Raw genomic sequence first — 20,660 nt, 5'->3', positions numbered from 1 at the left:
CGTGTTGTAGACGTCCACGTAAACTACGGTATACGCTTACCACCAAGCGGCCTTTACGCGCGTTTTCCACCTTTCTAGTACCCTCTTTCTGGGGGGAATTGGGGATAGGATCGGCAACGCGTTTGCGAAGCTTCTGGTGTTGCAGACGTCTATAGGCTACGGTAATCGCTTGCCATCGTATGCTTGTTTGCCGACCTAGTTATTTTTAAAAAACCTTTCTAGTATAAATAACAAAACAAAAGTACGAAGAGCAAGCAAGTCATATAATGATTAGATAAATAAAATGTAAAAATAAATAAAATTATTTAAAAAAAAACTACTATCCTACAGATACGTTATTTATCATAATTCCAAAGTCGAGAATACCCAAAAGTAGGAATATCCATCACCTCGTGAAATCCCTACACCCTTTCATCTTCATCATCCAATTCACGAATTTAACAGAATTGCTAATGTTTTTTTCTTGTACGTATAGTGATTATTTATTATAAAAGTCACAATGAGACTGGCGTGCCTGTGTACAAAGCCCGTAAATTTAATAAAAGAATTAAAAAATAAAATAATATTAAGCGTTTTTAAACCCATTACTAAGATCATTATCGTATCATTCATTATTATATATTATACTTAAATAATAAGCAGCATTTATTCATTATTATATATATATTTATTTCATTTATTAAAATCATTATAGCGTGATGAAACACTTTCTACTACAAATAGAAAAGAGAGAAACTACTCGCACGCTTAAACTTTTACGTACTGCTGCCAAAGGTTGTGACTAGTAGTCACAACCTTCTTCCTAAGACAAAAGTTCTGACTAGAAAATAGCTCTGCATAAGGTTCTAAAGTAATAAAATTGTCAAAGAAAGTTTGCTCCCAGTATATAAGTGTATAATCTATGGTTTGCTCGATACCCAATGTTCACGGAAGCTCGATCAGTTTAAACCGAAATTATTAGCAAATGTCCACGACTGTTATCATGTATAAATCCGAAATTCTGTCACCCTGTTCACGTGAAGTCACAGATCTACTGATCGATAACACCTGATTTGCATTGTTATTGATGATCATTTGTAAGATTCAATTAATAAATAATCTACACAATACACACATGGTCGTCTGTCCCTAAACAACTTAATACTTGTGTCATAGGTACTAGCCGACTGCTATAACTACATATTTTTTCGATAAACATACTTATAAATAAATTTATATATATATATATATATATATATATATATATATATATATACATCCTGCTAATAATTAGGCGTCCCACATGGGCCGAAATGCATATAAACTGGCGTCCACCTCCTTTAGACGTCCGCATATCGGACGCCACTTTTTTAATCGATGTCCCATTAGTCCTTTTGGCTCTAGCTACCTGTACAACAAAAATCGCCGGAAGCCAAAAAATCGTTGAGACATTTGCATTTGTATAACTAAAACTTCCGCGAAATTCCGCACCAACGGTGCAGCGCTAGTCTAGCGCGTATATCGACAGAGCGTATACTCTGCTAAAACTCTTCCGATACAACCGATTATTTGACGTCCTATTGCGACGTTGCCAAACTGACTGTATTTGAAGGTTTTGAAATATTCAATTAAGTCAAAACAAATCATTTAAAAACAGTTGCTACGCACGTGTCGCTGCTTATTTGACGCTCGGTTGCAAAATACTGCTTAAGTAGTTTACGAATTTACGAATTGAATTTACATATTAAACGGAAAAGTGACACTATTTTGTCATAAAAATAAAAATATTTCTATAAGTTGACTAGCTGACCCGGCAAACGTTGCCTTACCGCTAAACGCTATTTTAAAATAGGGGTTGGTGGTAGAAGGGTGAAAACATAGGGTTGTATGTATTTTTCAACGCCAAATCATAATAAAATAAAAAATAAAATAATTTATCTAAAAATTAAAAATTAAATTTAGGGGTGGACTACCCTTAACATTTAGGGGGATGAAAAATAGATGTTGTTCGATTCTCATACCTACCCAATATGCACAAAAAATTTCATGAGAATCGGTCAAGCCGTTTCGGAGGAGTTTAACTACAAACACCGCGACACGAGAATTTTATATATTAGATATACATTATCTATACTTTTTTGCATGAATATGGAAACCAGGCTGGGTAGCAGTCTTTGAATCTGAAAAAACAAAGGTTCTGTTACATTTAATACATTTTTGCAATGATTTTTTATTTGGTTACTGAGCGCCCCTACTGAAAATTTGTGTTTTTTGACGGTTTGGTCATGGACGTCGAATATGTAGTGGTTCGAATAGTAGGTATACAGATTTACGACGTCCGTATATAAGGTAAGGGCTACGCAATACGTAACACATATACGGACGTTAGTTTGACGCATACTGTTATTAAGGATACGAAGTTTTTTTGCAGCTGTTCTGGCTTTTGACCCAATCCAGGCTACAAGCAATGCCGTCAAAAAACTTTGGGACACTTTTAGACAATGAAAGTTTTAGAATTGCTCTCGGTCTCCGGTTGGGAGCTCCACTGTGCTTTGAACACAGATTTCCGTGCGGAAAAGAGGTCGATTCTTTCGGACTACACGGCCTTTCCTGTAACAAGAGTTCAGGTAGGTTTTCCCACCACGGTTCCCTAAACGATACCATAAAAAAGCTCTTGCCACCATCGACGTTCCTGCTCTTATCGAGCCTACTGGAATTAGTCGCAATGATGGCAAGAGACCTGATGGATTGACGTTGGTTCCCTGGGAAAGGGGACGGGCGCTTTTGTGGGACGCAACCTGCGTTGACACACTTGCTCCTTCTCGTGTCAGGGAAACAGCCTTAAAAGCGGGAGCCACAGCGGAAAAAGCTGAAACGACTAAACGGCACAAGTATTCGTCATTAATTTCAAATTACATCTTTGTGCCATTTGCAGTCGAAACACTTGGACCTTGGAGTAGCAGTGCTAATTTTTTTTTAAATGAGATAACTCTTCGCCTTATTGCCTAACTGGTGACAAGAGGGCTGGTGCATTTTTTTGCCCAGAGAATCGGCATAGCGATTCAACGAGAAAATGCTGTCAGCATTCTTGACACGATTCCACGCGGACATGATTTATACCAAAACTATCTGTAAATATTTAGTTCTTAAGTTCTGAATTGTAAATATGTATAATGTTTAATAAACTATTGTTATCCACTTAAAAAAAATTAGAAACCTACTTAAAAGATATACTTTATATTTTATAAGTAAATATTGTTTGACGACGTTTAAATTTGCCAGACGACGACTTAGGTAAATCATTCTAGTGAAATAGAGTTAAGTAGTTAGACTATTTAGTCTGTATAAAAATATTTTAGCCGTGAGACATTTTTATATTGAAAATGATAATAATATGTTGTTTGTAAAAGCAGGCAGCACAACTATTTGTGGCTATAAAACTTAATTAACCTATAAGATTCGTCAGCGAAGAAGAAAAAATAATATCCTCGTATTCTTGGATGCCCAGTTACCCATGTTCTAAAATTACTTGAAATCCGTTTAGCTGTTTTGGCGTGATGAAGACACAACGACACATACAAACATATAAAAAAAATGTTCGATTCAGTAACCTGTATTCATAGACCGTATCACTTTTTTTAAATATCTTCAATGTACAGAAAGTATCCGTGGCAGGATAAGGGAACATTATTTATTATTATTCTTTGACGGTTCGCAGGAAAGTGGACATAACCTGCGAACCGGCAAAGAATACTTATAACAAATGGACACAACGATAAATAATTATTTATTATATTATTATTCTGATGATGTGCTACGTCGTCAATAATTAAAATGTTAAAAGCCTAAATATAATATATGTTGCAACTCATTAAGAGAGCTATTATAAGATGAAAAATTGGAGGTGTTCCTATGACCGTTACATGTTAAAATTTCAACGAGCGTAATAGAATTATTTCTTAAGTTAACGATAGATGATCACACCTACTAGAAAACTGGCAACGTCGCATTTCAGCTTACTTCTCACTCATTTCATCATTACTTATATAGGACGCTAAATAATCGGTGCATTAAGTGAGGCTATATGGATATATGGAGGAAGCAATAACATAAGTATCATGAAAGGGGTTCATAAATGGTTGGGCACAACTATAAGCAGAATATTCTCAAAAAAGAAATTTAAAGAAATTGATATAACCCACGGAATTTAAAATGAAAAAAATAAGCAACATTCGCAGAAAAAACATATAAAATGTAAGCATAACTGAGGGACGTCGTAATAACGCAGTTTGTGCTTGACGCCAAAAATGTATCTGGATGTATATATATATATATATATATATATATATATATATATATATATATATATATATATATATATATATATAGAAAGCCGCATCAAAACTCTTTATAAGGTTTTTTTAAGGTTCTCAATTCGACTATATTTTTGTGTACGTTACCTTATTATTATTTTTAAAGTTAGCTGTAAATATGATGTAAAACTATTGTTCACTGCCATCTAGCAGGAAACTAGATAACTAAATACTCACCTATCATACTAGCGGCATGAGAAAGTTCAGACCCCATTGATATACTAGATGACGCTATTTGGTATATAACTATCTACACATGTCGCATAACAATAAGTTAGCGGTTACGCCACAGAGTATAGTAATACTTACGGTTACGCATGTCGCGTTGTTCTTGCTCAAGTCACGTGTGTCAGAAGAATTATCGGAAATTGTAATTCTCAGTTTTTTTAGTTATAAAAAAGCACATTATACTCTGTACACTTTTTGCTTCCAACATTTTCGCGCCAAAATTTTAAACGGAAGACGAGAATATAGAGGAATTGAATCCTGGATGTTTATTTTTTTAATAAATTCGTATTATGATTAATGAATGAATTATTTATTTTTATTTCATCTTTCAATCTTTTAAGTTGATACATACAAACACAAAAGTATAGCTTTAAGCATTTAATCTATTTATAAAATTATTTACAAAAAAATTTATGACACTTAAAATCTAAGTCACTTTGTAGTTTGTATCACTTGAAAGTCAAGTAAGTACATTTTAACTTAACACATAAGATCTGTACAATCACAATAAATAAAGGGTAACCTGGTACTATTTTGTACGCGAAATTTTCATTATTTTTATAATTAGCACCTTATAAAGTCAAAACATAAACTATGCGACATATCAGAAGGTTATTTTCAAATATCTAAAATTTAATTTTTAAACAAAATATTCTAGATGCTTATACTGAGAATTGGAACTTAATTTATTCCTTTCAACCCCAATCTAATATAAAATTAAAATCCAAAATTTTTTTGTCCAAATGTATAAAAATGAATTCGACTAAGTTTGAAAATAAACTTCCAATATTTGTAGTCATTTTTACTTCATAGATACAGTAATTACGACATTAATATAGATTATGGAATGTTAAAAAAGATTTTGGTCCCTTTTCTGCCGACCATCAACTAAAATATTATTAAACATACATCTAACCGTAGTTAGGATTTTTTATCTAAAATAAGAATGAAGAAATATGAACATCTAAGAGGTTGTTTTTTATTTCGTCACAAAAAAGCGAAAAGTAAAAACAAACTACCAGTTCTTTAACTTGATGTGCGCTAAAATGCCTTTTAAACTGCGGTAAAATATCAAATAATAAATACAACCGTTGAGATTAGGGTTTTAGAAAATTTGCTTGATAGCGTTATTAGCTATTTTGTTAAAAATACTTTTGGAGTTAAATGGTTTTTGGTCTTAAGGGCGGCAGTTTTTTGCACGTTATTAAAATACCAATAAATAATTGTAATTGTTTTATAACAACACACTAAAGACCATTTATTTCTTGATTTATCTTATAAATTAGAAATTTCTAAAAAGTCACACAAATTAAATCTCACCCAACTTACATTAGGTATGTGTTAAAATGAGAACAGTATGATTGAACTTATCAAAACAAAGAGAGGAACCTGCAAGCTCGATGCTCCAGAATTAGGATTTATTTTCGCAGCAATTTTACTGGTAACATTCTTCAATTTATTAACATATTTGGTCAAAATGTCCGATCTAGGTGTAACATCACATGCGGTATGACTGATGGCACTGAGAACGGGTGCTGAAAAAACTCTAAAATTCACTTCTTCTGGGTTCAGTTTACTGTACATCCAGATGGGCATTCTATTTGATAGCACCCAAAGATTTTCATCATAATCCACTTTAATGTCCGTAGGATAAATCATTTTCTCATCGTCCATATATATTCTTCCTTGATTCTTGATTCCATATTCCTTATTAGTTGTTCTCCAGCAAGCCACAGCATTTAAGTTGACGAGAGAATAGAAAAGCACTCCAGTTTTTGGGTCAACGAACGATGCGCTAGATTGGGCGTTTGGTCCTCTGCTCCCTAATGTTTTGAAAGCATTGAAGTTAGCGTCTGCGACTGACTGGTTCCTTAAATATTCAGTTGATACCGCGAATTCGTTGTAACTCGCCATTGGGTGGAAGTACAGAGTGCTATAATTGTCCGCATTGGGTGCTGATATACCAAGTCCGAAAATAGCGTCCGTCCAACTGAAGTTATGTCCTTTGACGCTGAAGTCACAGGCAAGTGGATCTGGGTGAAAATAATGGTGTGTTATCCTCCACGATTCGTTTTTTTCCCACGAGTAGACAACTATGCCTGGTTTACCAACATCGCCGGCGTAAGCGTACGTCTTATCACAGTCCATATCTTCGACAGCAATATTTGCGAAGCCAGATTCTTCTTTCACCTGATCTTCTGGGAAGACGTATATTCTGAGTACTGTGTCTGTTTTTAAGTCGAATATAATGATGGATGGTAGGAACTTTGTGGTGTTAGCTTCGAGGTTGCCAATCTTGCCATTGTCCAGAACCCAAAGACGATCGCAGCGGTCGGCCCGGATTCGAAATGGTGATACAATATCTGGTTTCCCGTCTGATCCTATCGAGTGCGCCGCCCAGCTCGGGTACGGTTTCAGTTTTGGTGATTTTGTTGAATTATCTGAAAAAAATTTTTTTGTTGAAAATTAATAACTTTTCATTTTAATAGGACTTTTAAGTTTTGTACTGTTACTAAACAATTCCTCAAATACGATTTTGAATTCTCGGGACCCATTTAAAATCATATTTTCGATAACTGTCGTGCAATGATAAACTTTTCTCAACCAGACGGCATATTTGAACGGACAAAACGGAAACGTAACTAAACGGTAAATACCTATTTTACCAAACAAATCTGAACCGTACTTTTAAGAAATAGAGTTTATTTTTATATGTGACTTCAAACTGCACGGAGCCTGCAGGTATGGACAATTATCCCGAAGAATGCAAACTGCGGAATTTAAACTGTATTGGCTTGGCTTTCCATAATACCGTTTGAACGCACATATTACCGTCAAAATTATTTCATAGCCACACATATTAGGAGTTATTTTAAAGTTGAGTAAATAATTTCAGGTCATATAATTGAGCTAAAAAACAGTTTTAAAAGATTTTTATTTTACTCCTATCGTATTAAAATTATAAATGCGAAAGTTTAGTTGGATATTTGTTACTCCTACAATGAAACTTGGTACATCCCTAATCTATACAAATAAATAAAATTAGAGTGTCTATTTGTAATATTAAAATAACCGCTTTATACTAAATGCATATGGATTATATACGGTACATATACCAAAATAACAATTTTTACAATTTTTGTGTCTGTTTGTCTATCTGTCTGTTTGTTTCGGCTAATGTCTGAGACGGACCGACCGATTTTGACGGGACATTTACTAGCAGATACCTGATGTAGCAAGGAGTAACTTAGTCTACTTTTTTTATAAATTTATTTATTTTATAACTCGGCGAACTGAACAATAACTTTTTTGTTAAATTCCACGCGGACGAAGTCGCGGGCATAGCTAGTTATACCATAAAGATTTGCTAAGTTACCAAAATCAGCTAAACTTGATTTTGTAAAAAAGTTTGAGGGTGACCCAATATTCGCGTCTTTTTTTATTTTCGGAGCTGCAGTCATTACGAAGGCATCCAGACCGGTTAAAGATTTCGAAGTTTCTACTCCTTTTGGAATTTCTCTAACAAGCTCTGTATAATACTAACATTGCAAGGAGGGAAAGAGATTTATAATAATAAACTTATAATAGCAATTTAATGCAATGTTAACTTTTTTTCGAAATTTAGGGGCCAGTTTTATCGGTTTTTGATATATGTAGTTTATTTGGTACATAAGTAACAAGACTTTATTATCGAGTTTTGCTTGCTACAGAAACAATAATATAGACAGACACGCAAAATAATAACATTAGGTATTAATTGCGTTTCTAGACTGTGTAAAAAGATGTTAATGACTTGAGCAAAAATCAAATCAGACCTCCATGGTCACAACTATGAAAACCAATCTCATTTTATATAAGATTTTATTTTAACATGGTTATTTTTATTAGTAAAATAATTTAAAAACGGGATATTTAGCATGTTTTTTTTTCATTTTGCGAAGCTCAGTCTCCGGAACAAGACATTCGTATTTAATGTCGAAATATCGAACTCGGCAAATTGAAAAAAAAAAAGGTAAATATCCCGTTTTTAAACAATCTCATTTTGTCCAGTTAGATATTACGTGATACCGGAACAGTCATACAGACAGATAGACAACAATATTAAATATAATTGTGTCGACCTTATTGACCTACTAAATAGAATATAATGTACACACATTTATACAGGGATTATATCCATATTCCCTTTGATTGCCCTTTACAATCAAATGCCCAGTTCGTGTTTTAGGGGGAGTCCGGGACACTTGCCCAAGGAGGAGAGATGCTCCTCTTCGATTAAATTAAATCATTTAAATATTTGCGCTATTTAATTTAATATCAGGTCACTACAAGCTCGTTCAATGCTTGACTCATACACTATGCCATATTGCCTGCCATTTCGCTGGGTTGATAGTAAATGAAAGAAAGACGTTTTTGATGATTTCTAGCAAGTTTTTTTTTTAATATTTTAACATTTCTTCGACAAATATAAAACAATAACTTTGTAAATTATTTTATTTTATTTGTTTTTATTTATTTATCTTACTAAATTAATGTAGTTTAGCCGACTTCCGCCAGCTACAGTTTTATTAATTTCTAAGTTGAACTTTCCTTCGCAACATGAAGTAATGATTGTAGTGAGACAAGAGAAATTGGACGTATGAATAATAAACGTCACTCAAACTCCGTGACTTATGTAATGTACAACATAGAATGACATGTATAAACACACATCTACGCGCGTATCTATTTAGTTACCTAAAAATGTTAACATAAAAATGTGGACAAGACTTATGGACCTTATAAAATTTAATTTAATTTAATTTAATTTAATTTAATTTAATAGTTTAATTTAATATTTAAATGATTTATTTTAAATAACAATTACAATTATTTCAAAATAATAAAAAAAATCAGTGTGCTTTAGACCACACGACTGAAGTAAAACTTCTTTCGCTGCTACAGTAATATACGAAACGTAACTCTCTCTCATATCTTGACTAACTTATATCTCCCTCTCAATTGCCGTCGTCTCGCCCGATCACACTTTTCGCAACGCTCTCGTCACGCATTCACCAGCTTACTCGCCAAGTTAAGCCTGCGTAAAGAAGTTTTACTTACAAAATGAGAACGTCATCGACATCGAAGCATTCGAAGTCAATTTAATACGAATAATTCCCTAATAATGCGTATTTAACAAGTCTAAAAATATGCTTCAGGTCAAATGTCAAGTCAAACACCAGCTCAAAATCATTAAAATTGGTACACTCAGCAAAACTTCAGGTAAACACACATAAAAAAGAAAAATTAGAAATATTACCTTTTAAGTTCACATAAGTCAAGCTGGCGGGTACACCGTTCTTCCACCTGGGAACTGTGATAAACAGCTTATCCCCATATATCTCCAACCCCATCGGCATGTTGTTCTCTGGTATGAAGGCTCCGCTGTCAATGGCCTGCTGGCGAGCTTCGGGGGTAGGGAAGTCAAAGTCCAGCTGCTTCCACTCGTAGATAATGTCCAGCTGTTCCATGCAGGTGCTGATGTACACCAGCTGGAGGAATATGAGGGTTTTTATACCCCCCATTTTAACTGTAAAAAAGGAAATTATAACGTTATTTTAATGACAAAATGTGTATATACTAATTGAGATGTAGATAATAGCTATTTGTTTTCAAACAAAAAACGATTTTACTTATCGACAAGTAAAATACAAAAAAAAATGTCATTACAACAATAGATATTTCTATTTCAATTAAAATTCTTTACACAAAATTAAGACGAAGCGTTGGCGCAAGGGTCACAGCACTGGTTTGTGGCTGTTGCGCTGGCGGTTGCGGGTTCGACCCCGCACATGACAACCATTTATAATTAGCCTTACAGATGTTCCCCGTGGTATGGGTGTTTGTGCAATTCTTGTGGGTCTCCTCAGAGAGCACGTTAAGCCGTCGGTCCCTCGGTCCCGGTTGTTATCATGTACACCTGATTGCGATCGTTACTCACAGTAGGGAATATATCCGCCAACCCACATTGTAGCAGCGTGGTGGATTAAGCTCTGATCCTTCTTCTACGTGGGGAAAAGAGGCCTATGCAGTGGGATATTACAGACTGTGAAGCGTACACATAATAAATTCACTTTGTACTATTTTATTTAACTGATAAGAATACAATATTTGGTCATTCGAAATTATTTAGGTTACGGAAGTATTAAGCATTTAGCACATTTTGATATAAACATCTTTGGTATATTATAAACGAAAGGAAATTGAATTTGTTGTTAAGCACTTCAACAATTTGTCCGAAAATTGTAACGACATTTAGGACGACTTTATTTTATAACGCTAATAAAAGTATTTTCATTAGAAGACTGTTTCGTTGCAAAAGAGGACAAAATTCTAAAATAACTCTTGTAAATATCCTTGAATAGTATCGTGTTTCGCATTGAACGACTTGTAATGAGCAAAAGAAAACAATTAAGAGCACTGCGCAACAAATTCAAGGATCGCTTCGTAACAATCTGGCGTTAGAATAATTATTAGAATGGTGAATTAAAAAGCATAGTATTTTTTTTAGAATAATAAATTGATTTATAGGTATTTTTTTTTTGCTCCTTTAACTGATTGAGTTTTGAACCAAATTTGAACGCACTGTACTCAGAAAGTTCAAGCTCTATAAAGCTGCGATCTTCTTTTGAGTTAGTAAATTATTACACCTTTTTTATTTAAATTCAATATCCATAGTATATAAAATGCCCATGCTTTTTATTATATATCATGCATTGAAATTGTGCTTGGCCTACAGACGATTTATTACCTGAATGTTTCAGGCTGAAACTACAAGATCGACAGTCACAGTGCTTAGTAAAGCGAGAACGCGGTCCGACGCTATTGCACTTTTTAATAGAATATCTTAATTACAAAAAAAATCTTATACTCGTAATACAGTTTCATCAAATATCTTTAAATTTTAACTACTTATATATTTTAATCTATATCTATAATATCTTGTCAGTCAGTCAGTTCAGCCTATTGCAGTCCACTGCTAGACATAGGCCTCCTCAAGTTCGCGCCAGACATCCTGGTTTTCCACAATCCTCATCCAGCCTACACTGGAAATCTTACGTAGATCGTCGGTCCAACGGGCCGGAGGACGTCCCACACCGCGTTTGCCAAGACGCGATCTCCACTAATATACTATATAAAATATTAATTCGGATTTTTTTTTTAGCCGTAACTATCAATCTCTAAGTAATTTACATCTCTACAGTTCTAGCGAATATTAACAGTTAATTTTACATTTAATGACACTATCAGTTTAAGACACAGAAGTATTAAAGACACTAGCAATTTTGCATAAACTATAGAACACCTGGTCTATTAGCATATCGTGATTAATTAAAATAGAAAACAATTAGGTAATTAAACAATCATTCCGTTAACAGATAGGTGAAGAACATACGTGAAGGAATTGAATGTCAGCTGGTGTTTTCTCTAACCTCAATTATATAAAAAAAAATAAAAACAAAATGTTTAACACAAACACGCACACTCGTCTGTTCCTAGTGTAGTTAACTTAATGCCTGTACTTTAGATGACCACTAATCGACGATAGTAACATCCCACTGGGGGCCATAGCCCTCTTTCTCCGTGAGAAAAATTGGCGCTTTGACGGATACATTCCCTTTTGAGTAACGATCGCTATCACGTAATTATGATGACCGGGACCGACAGCTTAACGAGTTCTCCGAGGCACGGTGGGGTGACTCACAAGGATAGACATCCAAACCGGAAACTAATATTTGCACAAATATTATTATCCATCTTGAGCGGAATGATCCCGCAAACCGCTGATTATTTGCCTACACACACGAGACCGGTTGTTGAGCGGTGGTTTAGATGACTTATAAAACCTCAAGACAAAAATAAGCCCACAAAATCCTAAACTACAAAAAAACAGGGTCCCAGGCACCTACGTCAACGGCTTAGTCAAATTAGTGTTGTTTCCAGGCTCCAAAGATTTTGGGTGTTTATTTTTTTTATACTGTAAGGATGGCTTATGAGCAACTAGTCCTTGTGAAGGTAAGCCGATGGAAATGTTTAATTTTTTTATACTATAAGGATGGCCCATAAGCGTCTGGTCCTTGTGTCCTTACGGACGCCTTCAATACCAGAAGCATCGAAAGCTCGTTACCGACTGTACCTGCGACCTTTCCTAAGAACCAGACTACCTCACTAACCGCAGTGAACAACTTGAAAATAGTATAATTAAGGTGTAATCGTACTTACTTATTCATTTTTATGTTGTAAATGTTAAAATTGAATTCATGGAATTTCTTTTGCAATGTACGTAATATATATATAATACATTTTAATTAGAAGCAATGATCGAAATTCTTGTGAAGCAAATAAGTTATCAATTACGTTGATATTCTGAGAAATGTTGAAATCGAAAGCGATCTTACGGCTCTGTGAGTTAGCGACTAATAACTTGTGGAGTAAATGATATGTTATTATGATAATCAACTGACTTAGTCCTAATAACCAGAGCTAATTTTGAGCTAATAACGAAACTTTTATTAGTAATAATAAATACAAAATAAAAAATAAATTTATTCAAATAGGCTTTCAAAGTACTTTCGAATCGTCAATTTATAGATTAAAATTTTCTTTTCAAAAAATCAAAATCAAAAACAATTTTATTCAAATAGGCTTCAAAAGCACTTTCGTATCGTCATTTTACAGATTAAAACTTTAAAAATGATTATTATTTTTGTAAAAGTAAAGCTATCGCCGATTCGGAATGTAAATTCTGCAGAGAAGAATCGGCAAGAAACTCCGCAGTTACTCTTTTGAAAATAACATATAAACTGTGTTCTAGTACAAACTTACTAATAATATCTTGCATGAAATACAGCGTGAGTAAGACACATCATGCTATTAATAAATAAAAAAATATTCCAAATTTTAAAATCTTATACGAGTATATAAAATTCTTGTGTCACAATGTTATTGTACTCCTCCAAAACAGCTGGACCGATTTTTATGAAATTTTGTGTGCATATCGGGTATAGGTCTGAGAATCGGCCAACATCTATTTTTCATAGCCCTAAGTTATAAGGGGGATTAAGGGGGTTAGCAACATATATGGCAAAACAACGTTTACGGGATCAGCTAGTATTAAATAAATTTAACAGCTAAAAATAACATACTCAAAATATCAATGCACTATTACATGGCTGTGATATTTTGTAAGCTAGAGGTACTCTACCAGTGCTACTGAAGATGTCAGAAAGACATTTGCTGCTATGTCCAACCTCAAAAAGTCAGTTCGTTAAGTACGGGCCTTGAATAAATTAAAATGTAATCTCTTTTAACAGTTAGATATACCATTGTATTTTCAAGATCAAAATCTCAAGAAAATGTATGCAAATGCAACGGTTACTCGCCAACAGGTGTTATATACTTTGTAGTTATTACATTATATATTGAATCCTTTCCCACGCTTCACGCGTCTCCCGACTACTTCCGTGTTTGACGCGGAGAACGAACCAACGTTTATGGAACGCAGTTACAATAACGGTTGTGAAACAAAACTATTAAAAACTAGAATGCATCAAGTTACTTTACGTCACTAAGTAATTTTCTGCCCATTTTTTTTTTTCGTTTTTTTAATTTTTTCAATACGTAAGAACCTAATACAATGTTAAATAATTAAAAAAAAAATTGCCCAAATTGTCCAGCTATTCTCGAGTTTTACACTTAGCGACATTTAGCAAATATTTTTATTAATTTTGATAAAAAACGCGTTTTATAATATTGACGCTTCATGTGCATAAAGGCGAAGTTTAGTATTTATAATCTATGATGTAATATAGTTCTAATTGCACATTTTACAAAGTACGATGACACTAACGATAAGACCTTGCTTTATAGACCAAGGTCGATAACTTTCGAGACCAAAAATAATTAGAAAATTTATCTTCCTTTTATTTTTGGTATATTTTCTTACTTTTCTCATGGGTTTCATCCTGTTACAATAATACTGAATATTACAGAATTTTAAATATAAAATAAATACATATATAACATCAAACGTAATTATTATTCAATGTATCTATCTACCTTAGATTACATTCTGATGACTATAAGGCAACACATTATTTTCTAATTGTTTGCTAGGACATCAGGTAGTCTCTATAATACATGAATATGCAATAACTTTACCGTATAATCATTCATTATATACCCATATTAAATTTTTATTTAGGGTTTTTATGAATTGCAATTATTGTAAACACTCTAATTTTATCGCGACAATGTTTTACCCTCATCCTTTTTTTTTGTTATCGCAGGGGAACCCATTTATGGGTGATATCCAGAACGCCCGGGTAGGCAGTCCTAGACCGTATGTCGGCTTCAACACTTGGGGGTGCACTACCGACCAAACCCCTGCGGGAGCCTTCAGCCGCTTTAATTGGAGGGTCCCGGATCTGCAGGCAACAGGATCCTTCCAGCGACCGGCTGGCCTCGGCGAAAAGGCCAGACTTCTCCTCCATGGACCCTCATCCTTTACCCTAATCGTACTGTTGAAAAAAGTTTTTTCAAATGGAATTTCTTAGAACTGTATACATTGAAATTTTATGACTCATAGCAAGTAATAGTAGCAACATGTTAACCTTATCATCAAAGGTCATTTCCGGTCATTAACAAGATCAAATGTTGCAAATGCTATACTCGTAACACCCTCTTAATATTCCAGAGAGATGGGCAAGGCCTTTTTGTCCTATGGAAAGGAAAGCGTGCAACTTAATTGGTTCCGCTGTTCTTTATAATACTTAAACTTTACTAGTTAAAAATGTTTAAAATAAATAATTTATAGGCATTATAAACAACAGACGCCTATTTTTGCTGTCACAAAACTAATAAGTGAAAACTCAAAAGCACTAATACACTCACTCAACATCCACTAACAATTCAGCATTGGCTCATTAGATCCGACTGAACTTGCTTGACTGACGGTTTACCTTTAAAGATTTAATGAGGTATTTCCTACTGACAATGTTTTCCTATATTACATACTTGATTGACCCAGTTTTGGAGGACCTTTAATCAATAGAAATAACTATTAAAAGTTCGGTATGCATATTATGTCAGATACGTTGTGACCTTACGATCTTTTCTAACATGTGTAGTAGCAATTTCTCAACTCCTGAAGCTAATTTCGTTAGTCCCTATATTTTTTAATTTTGTAAGCATCTGCAATTTGGTCCAACTTGGGAGTTTTTATCTCAATTGGATCCTGTAGGTGGCGCTGCTATCGTTATGTAACTCAGAATTTACTGAACCAATTTTTATAAAATTTTGTAATCATTTGTAATTTGGTCCAACTTGGAAGATAGGGCAGTTTTTATGTTAATTGGACCCTGTAGGTGGCGCTGCTATCGTTATGTAACTCCGAATTTACTGAACCAATTTTTATTAAATTTTGTAAGCATCTGTAATTTGGTCCAACTTGGGAGATAGTGTAGTTTTTATCTCAATTAGATCCGATAAGTGGCACTGCTATCGGTATGTAAGCAATTAAATTTAGTAGCTGTTTTCCGGGCAGGACAAAGTCTGCCGAGTCTGCTAGTGAATATATAAATAAAAATGAATTGCCGATATGTACTTCCCTGGTCACAACTGTCTAACAGCTGCACCAAAATTAAATAAAATATTGTTCGTGATCGTTACTAAGTTTTGTACGAAAGAAAATTGATAAAGTAGATATGTGCTAGAATCAAAAAAAAAAAAGACAGTACAAAGTAAGCCAGGTCAGCTTGTGTAAAATAAATAAGGAGTTTTTATTGTTAATTTTTCTGTATTTTTTTCTTCTGTGTTGAAATTGTCATTAGATAATATACAGACGCCTTGACTTAATACCTTTTTATTCTATTCTGATCACATTACATATAAAGGTTTATTATTACAAAAACTGGTTTATTGAACTATATAATGATTGTGTTTACTCGCAAACTAAAAAAACACTTTAATACATCGAAAAGTACGTAGTCAGTACGTAGACTACGTAGTAGTAAACGTAGGTAGTCGAAAAAAAAAGAGTTAATTGAATAGGCATTATACGGGATCACTTAAAAGAAATCGGCAATCACCAGCTTTCGATTAAAAAAAGAATCATCGAAATCTGTACACCCAGTAAAAAGTTATGAGATAACATCAGTCGAATTGTAAACATCCTACAGTTTTGAAGTAGTTTAAAAACAAATTTCTTGAATTGAGAACGTCCTTCTTGTTTTGAATCCGGTTAAAAACGCACACAAACAGGAACATGTAATAACTTCACAATTGGAATTTTTAATTTATTTAGGTAGTAGTTCTTGAGTGCGTAGGCATAGCGTGTGGGATAGGAAAACGGCGCTTGTTACGCGCCTCTAATAATTGTGTGTTACTAATTGTATTACTATTGATTTTTTATTCTTTATTTTTATACAACTAGGTCGGCAAACAAGCGTACGGCTCACCTGATGGTAAGCGATTACCGTAACCTATGGCCTGCAACGCTACTAGCATCGCAAGCGTTACTGACTCTACCCCGAATAAGCAACAACACTGCTTGAACGCAGTATTAATTACCTGTGATCTTCTGTAAAGTCGAGGTACTACCCCAGTCGAGCTGCTCCATATTTTGAGCAGGATATTTCCTGTTGTGCCCTACCTCAGTAAAAAAATTACTATTTATCACAAAAAACTCGCCACCTCAAGTAATAGTATAAATTATTATACAATAAAAGTTTTTTTTTCCATTGCCATCGAGGATGTAATTAGTCAATTATTTAACTCTTACGGCGAACATTTTTTCCTAAAATTTTTATACTACATTTTTAAATAAAAAAAGAAATAATTGGTTTACATTCAACGAATACGTATCATTTCTCTTTTTTTAATTCGGTTAGCAAATTATCAATTTACTAAAGAATTATTGGGGAAAAGAAAATCTAAGTCATTAGGAGCATTTGTCTAATCTCTTCATAAAAGGAAAACAGTTGAAAGCATTTAAAATATAGTTAAACATGGCCACGCGGCACATCGCCTATTCAAATGCTGAGCACGTTCTGGATGTTTCTAGAATCAACCATAATGACAAAACAGTTTTCCTTGATATTGTTAAAAGGTCATAGCTATCTTTGAGATACGCTGAGGACAAGTATAAAGCTGTCTGTTCTCGCTAAAGATAACATGATATAATTGTGTTTGCCAGCAAAAGAAAACGCCGGTTTTAGTACATCAACAAAAAGTATCATGTGAGTAGACGAAAAAAATAGTCAAGTAAATACGCGTTATCAGAGATTACATTAAAAAAAATAGCCATCAGATCTTCACAAGACAAGTATCGGTTTTCGATTAAAACAAGAATCATCAAAATCGGTATACCCAGTGAATAGTTATGCGGTATAATACAACGTAGGTCGACGATAAAATAGTCGATTAAATTTAAATAGGACCATATGACACAGAACCTCTCGATTAAAATAAAATCATCAAAATCACTTCACCTAATCAATAGGTTCTGAGGTAACTACATAAAAAAATGCAATCGAATTCAGAACATCCTCCTTATATAATGACTAGACAACGTATTCTAGCGATTCACCATCATCATCATCATCATTTCAGCCTATCACAGTCCACTACTAGACATAGGCCTCCAAAAGTTCATAGCAAAAATAGCGTGAAGTCATGTCTTCGGTGCGACCAAGCCAGCCCTGCGGTCACCAACCTGCCTGCCCAGCGTGGTGACTATGGGCAAAACACATGAGTTCGCGTCATTTTGGCGTGAACTTGTGGAGGCCTATGTCCAGTAGTGGACTGCGACTGGAGGCTGGTGTGATGATGATGTGATGATTCTTTTACTGTGATCACCTTGAGGTACTTTCCCCAGTCGGACTTTGCCATATTTTGAGCAAAATATTTCCTTCAGTGCCTTACGTAGATAAAATATTTGTGGCATTTTAATTCTAAGAAACGAATTCCTTCACTCTTATTTTGATCGTTTGAGAACCTTTCAAATATTATTCCAAGCCCGCACGTGCCAATATACAATTCGTTAATAAAACAATATTAATACGTAATGGTATTTTTGGTCAAGGCTACCTGTAAAATGAGTTATGTCCTCAAACAAGGTCGCACCTTTCTATCCGTGGTACAGCTAATCAAAATATACGTTCGAATACAATGAGTTAAATGTTTATTAATTTAAACAATACTTAGACTAAGGTCGAACTTATTCAACAAGCTTTAGGCTCGCGTTCCGAAATCACTGATTGTTAGAAGACGCCTTCGCTTAGTGTTTTAACGACAATGGCTTATTAGTCTAGTCTAGGTTCTAGTATCAGTATTCAACACCCCGAGTAAAAGGTATAGATTCATTTATGAATGTTATATTAAATATTTTAGCATTTATTTTACGAGGCTTACATCGAATAACGGAAAGTAATCTAAGTAATCTTATACAATATAAAATCTCATGTTAGTTAAAATACTCCTCCGAAACGGCTGGACCGATTTTTATGAAATTTTGTGTGAATATCGGGTAGGTCTGAGAATCAGCCAACATCTATTTTTCATTCCCCTAAGTTATTAGTGGGGGGGGGGATTGAGAACGTTAATAAAATATATGGCAAAACAACGTTTGCGGGGTCAGCTAGTAATATATAAATTTCAATACAATCTTTTTAGTTTGAATTATAACGCTAACTCATAGTCATATCCATAGACGTAATTTCATGGTATGTTCTGCTATTTTTTTTATCAATGCTCTTTTCTCATTGATTATAGCGTGATCTAAAATCCTTTCTGGCTAAATAAGTTATCCAAAAGTCAGTCTTCCCTGAGATTGGCTCATTCAACCAAATAAAATTTACATGTTTAAGATTAGTAGGTATATTATCTCGTAAAGTAATCTAAAGTATCAGCAGAAGTGACTCTCATAGTTTTAAAACAGTTTAAGATCTTCAAATACCTAACAAAACAATTAACAGACAGATGACATAACTCGTACATACTTAAAACATTACGATTCAACGTGGTCTATTATATTTTATGTATAACCATTGTTATTAAATTCGCTTGAAAATAATCTCTATTATTATAATACAATAAGAGTTATATTCGCGTATCAAATAAACGATTCGTCTCGTTACAAGGTTCCAATACGGTTATCTGGGGGCACGGTAGTGCCCCCGCCAAGACGAGCCAAAAAAAAAAAAAAAAAACGAAAAGCACTACCTATCTTTTCTCGAAGTGCTTCGTCGTTTTTTTGAACCCTCATAACTTGTGTTTGGATTATACCAGATAAACAAAATTCTGGGGATATGATGTCAATAGTGGATTTATTAAACTTATAAAGTTTCAAATTCATAGCTGTTATACTTTAGATTTTATTGATATCTAAAAAACCCCGATTTCGTCACTCACTGATGATCATCAAAATTCTTAGAGTACTTCCTGAAGTCCCAGAAAGCTGAAATTTGGTACGTAAGCTAGTATTAGTAAACAAACAACAAAAAAATTCTAAAACCTGGAACTTTTACCCCCCAACCCCTTAAACTAGGGGATGGAAGTTTGTATGAGACATCCGCAAATTTTGATGCTAGAAGTCTGAAAATTGATATAGGGACTCCTCGTTACTCCTTGTTATAAAAAATAATAATAAAATACATAAAAAATAAAAATCGGTTATTAGTTTATGTCGAAAATTTACATTTTGTAATTTTGGTATTTAAGTTTTGTCAGCGGTCACCGTTTGCATATCAGTTCAACATAAAATCAAAAACAGCGTGTTTAAACCGAATATGGTGAAGATTGAATGATATTTATGGTATAAAATGTGTCGGGGGTAAAATGCAGCTATAATATTGTCATAAGCAACTTACAAAAAGAAGTGAAAAAAGAAGTTTGGTGGGATTGAATTTAATTTAAATATTTGACATTTTTTCATGTTTAGCTGACATTAAAATTTAGAGGCTATATGTCTGTCATACTCGTATATTTGTGTTTGTTTGTAAACGAAAAAAAGTGCTTTAGACCACACGACTGGAACAAAAT

General features: G+C 33.9%; 1 protein-coding gene across 1 annotated transcript; it reads right to left on the bottom strand.

Annotated features, from left to right (window-relative positions):
* Positions 1–4,946: 4,946 nt before the first annotated feature.
* Positions 4,947–10,144, bottom strand: LOC123656436 (protein yellow). The gene is made up of 2 exons (XM_045592122.1): positions 9,880–10,144; positions 4,947–7,021 (listed from the first exon to the last, which is right to left on the bottom strand). The coding sequence occupies exons 1-2, from the start codon at positions 10,142–10,144 to the stop codon at positions 5,922–5,924; spliced, it is 1,365 nt and encodes a 454-aa protein (XP_045448078.1). The 3' UTR covers positions 4,947–5,921.
* Between the last annotated feature and the right edge of the window lie 10,516 nt (positions 10,145–20,660).

This window comes from Melitaea cinxia, chromosome 9 (genome assembly GCF_905220565.1).
Source record: "Melitaea cinxia chromosome 9, ilMelCinx1.1, whole genome shotgun sequence".
Classification (NCBI taxonomy): Eukaryota; Metazoa; Arthropoda; class Insecta; order Lepidoptera; family Nymphalidae; genus Melitaea; species Melitaea cinxia.
This window is presented reverse-complemented; position numbering and strand designations above follow the sequence as displayed.

Excerpts from the sequence above, each read along its gene's own strand:
- LOC123656436 (XM_045592122.1), bottom strand. The coding sequence starts at position 10,144 with ATGGGGGGTATAAAAACCCTCATATTCCTCCAGCTGGTGTACATCAGC. Across the intron at positions 7,022-9,879 it reads GACTTATGTGAACTTAAAAG|ATAATTCAACAAAATCACCA; the intron begins GTAATATTTCTA and ends AATTTTTTTCAG.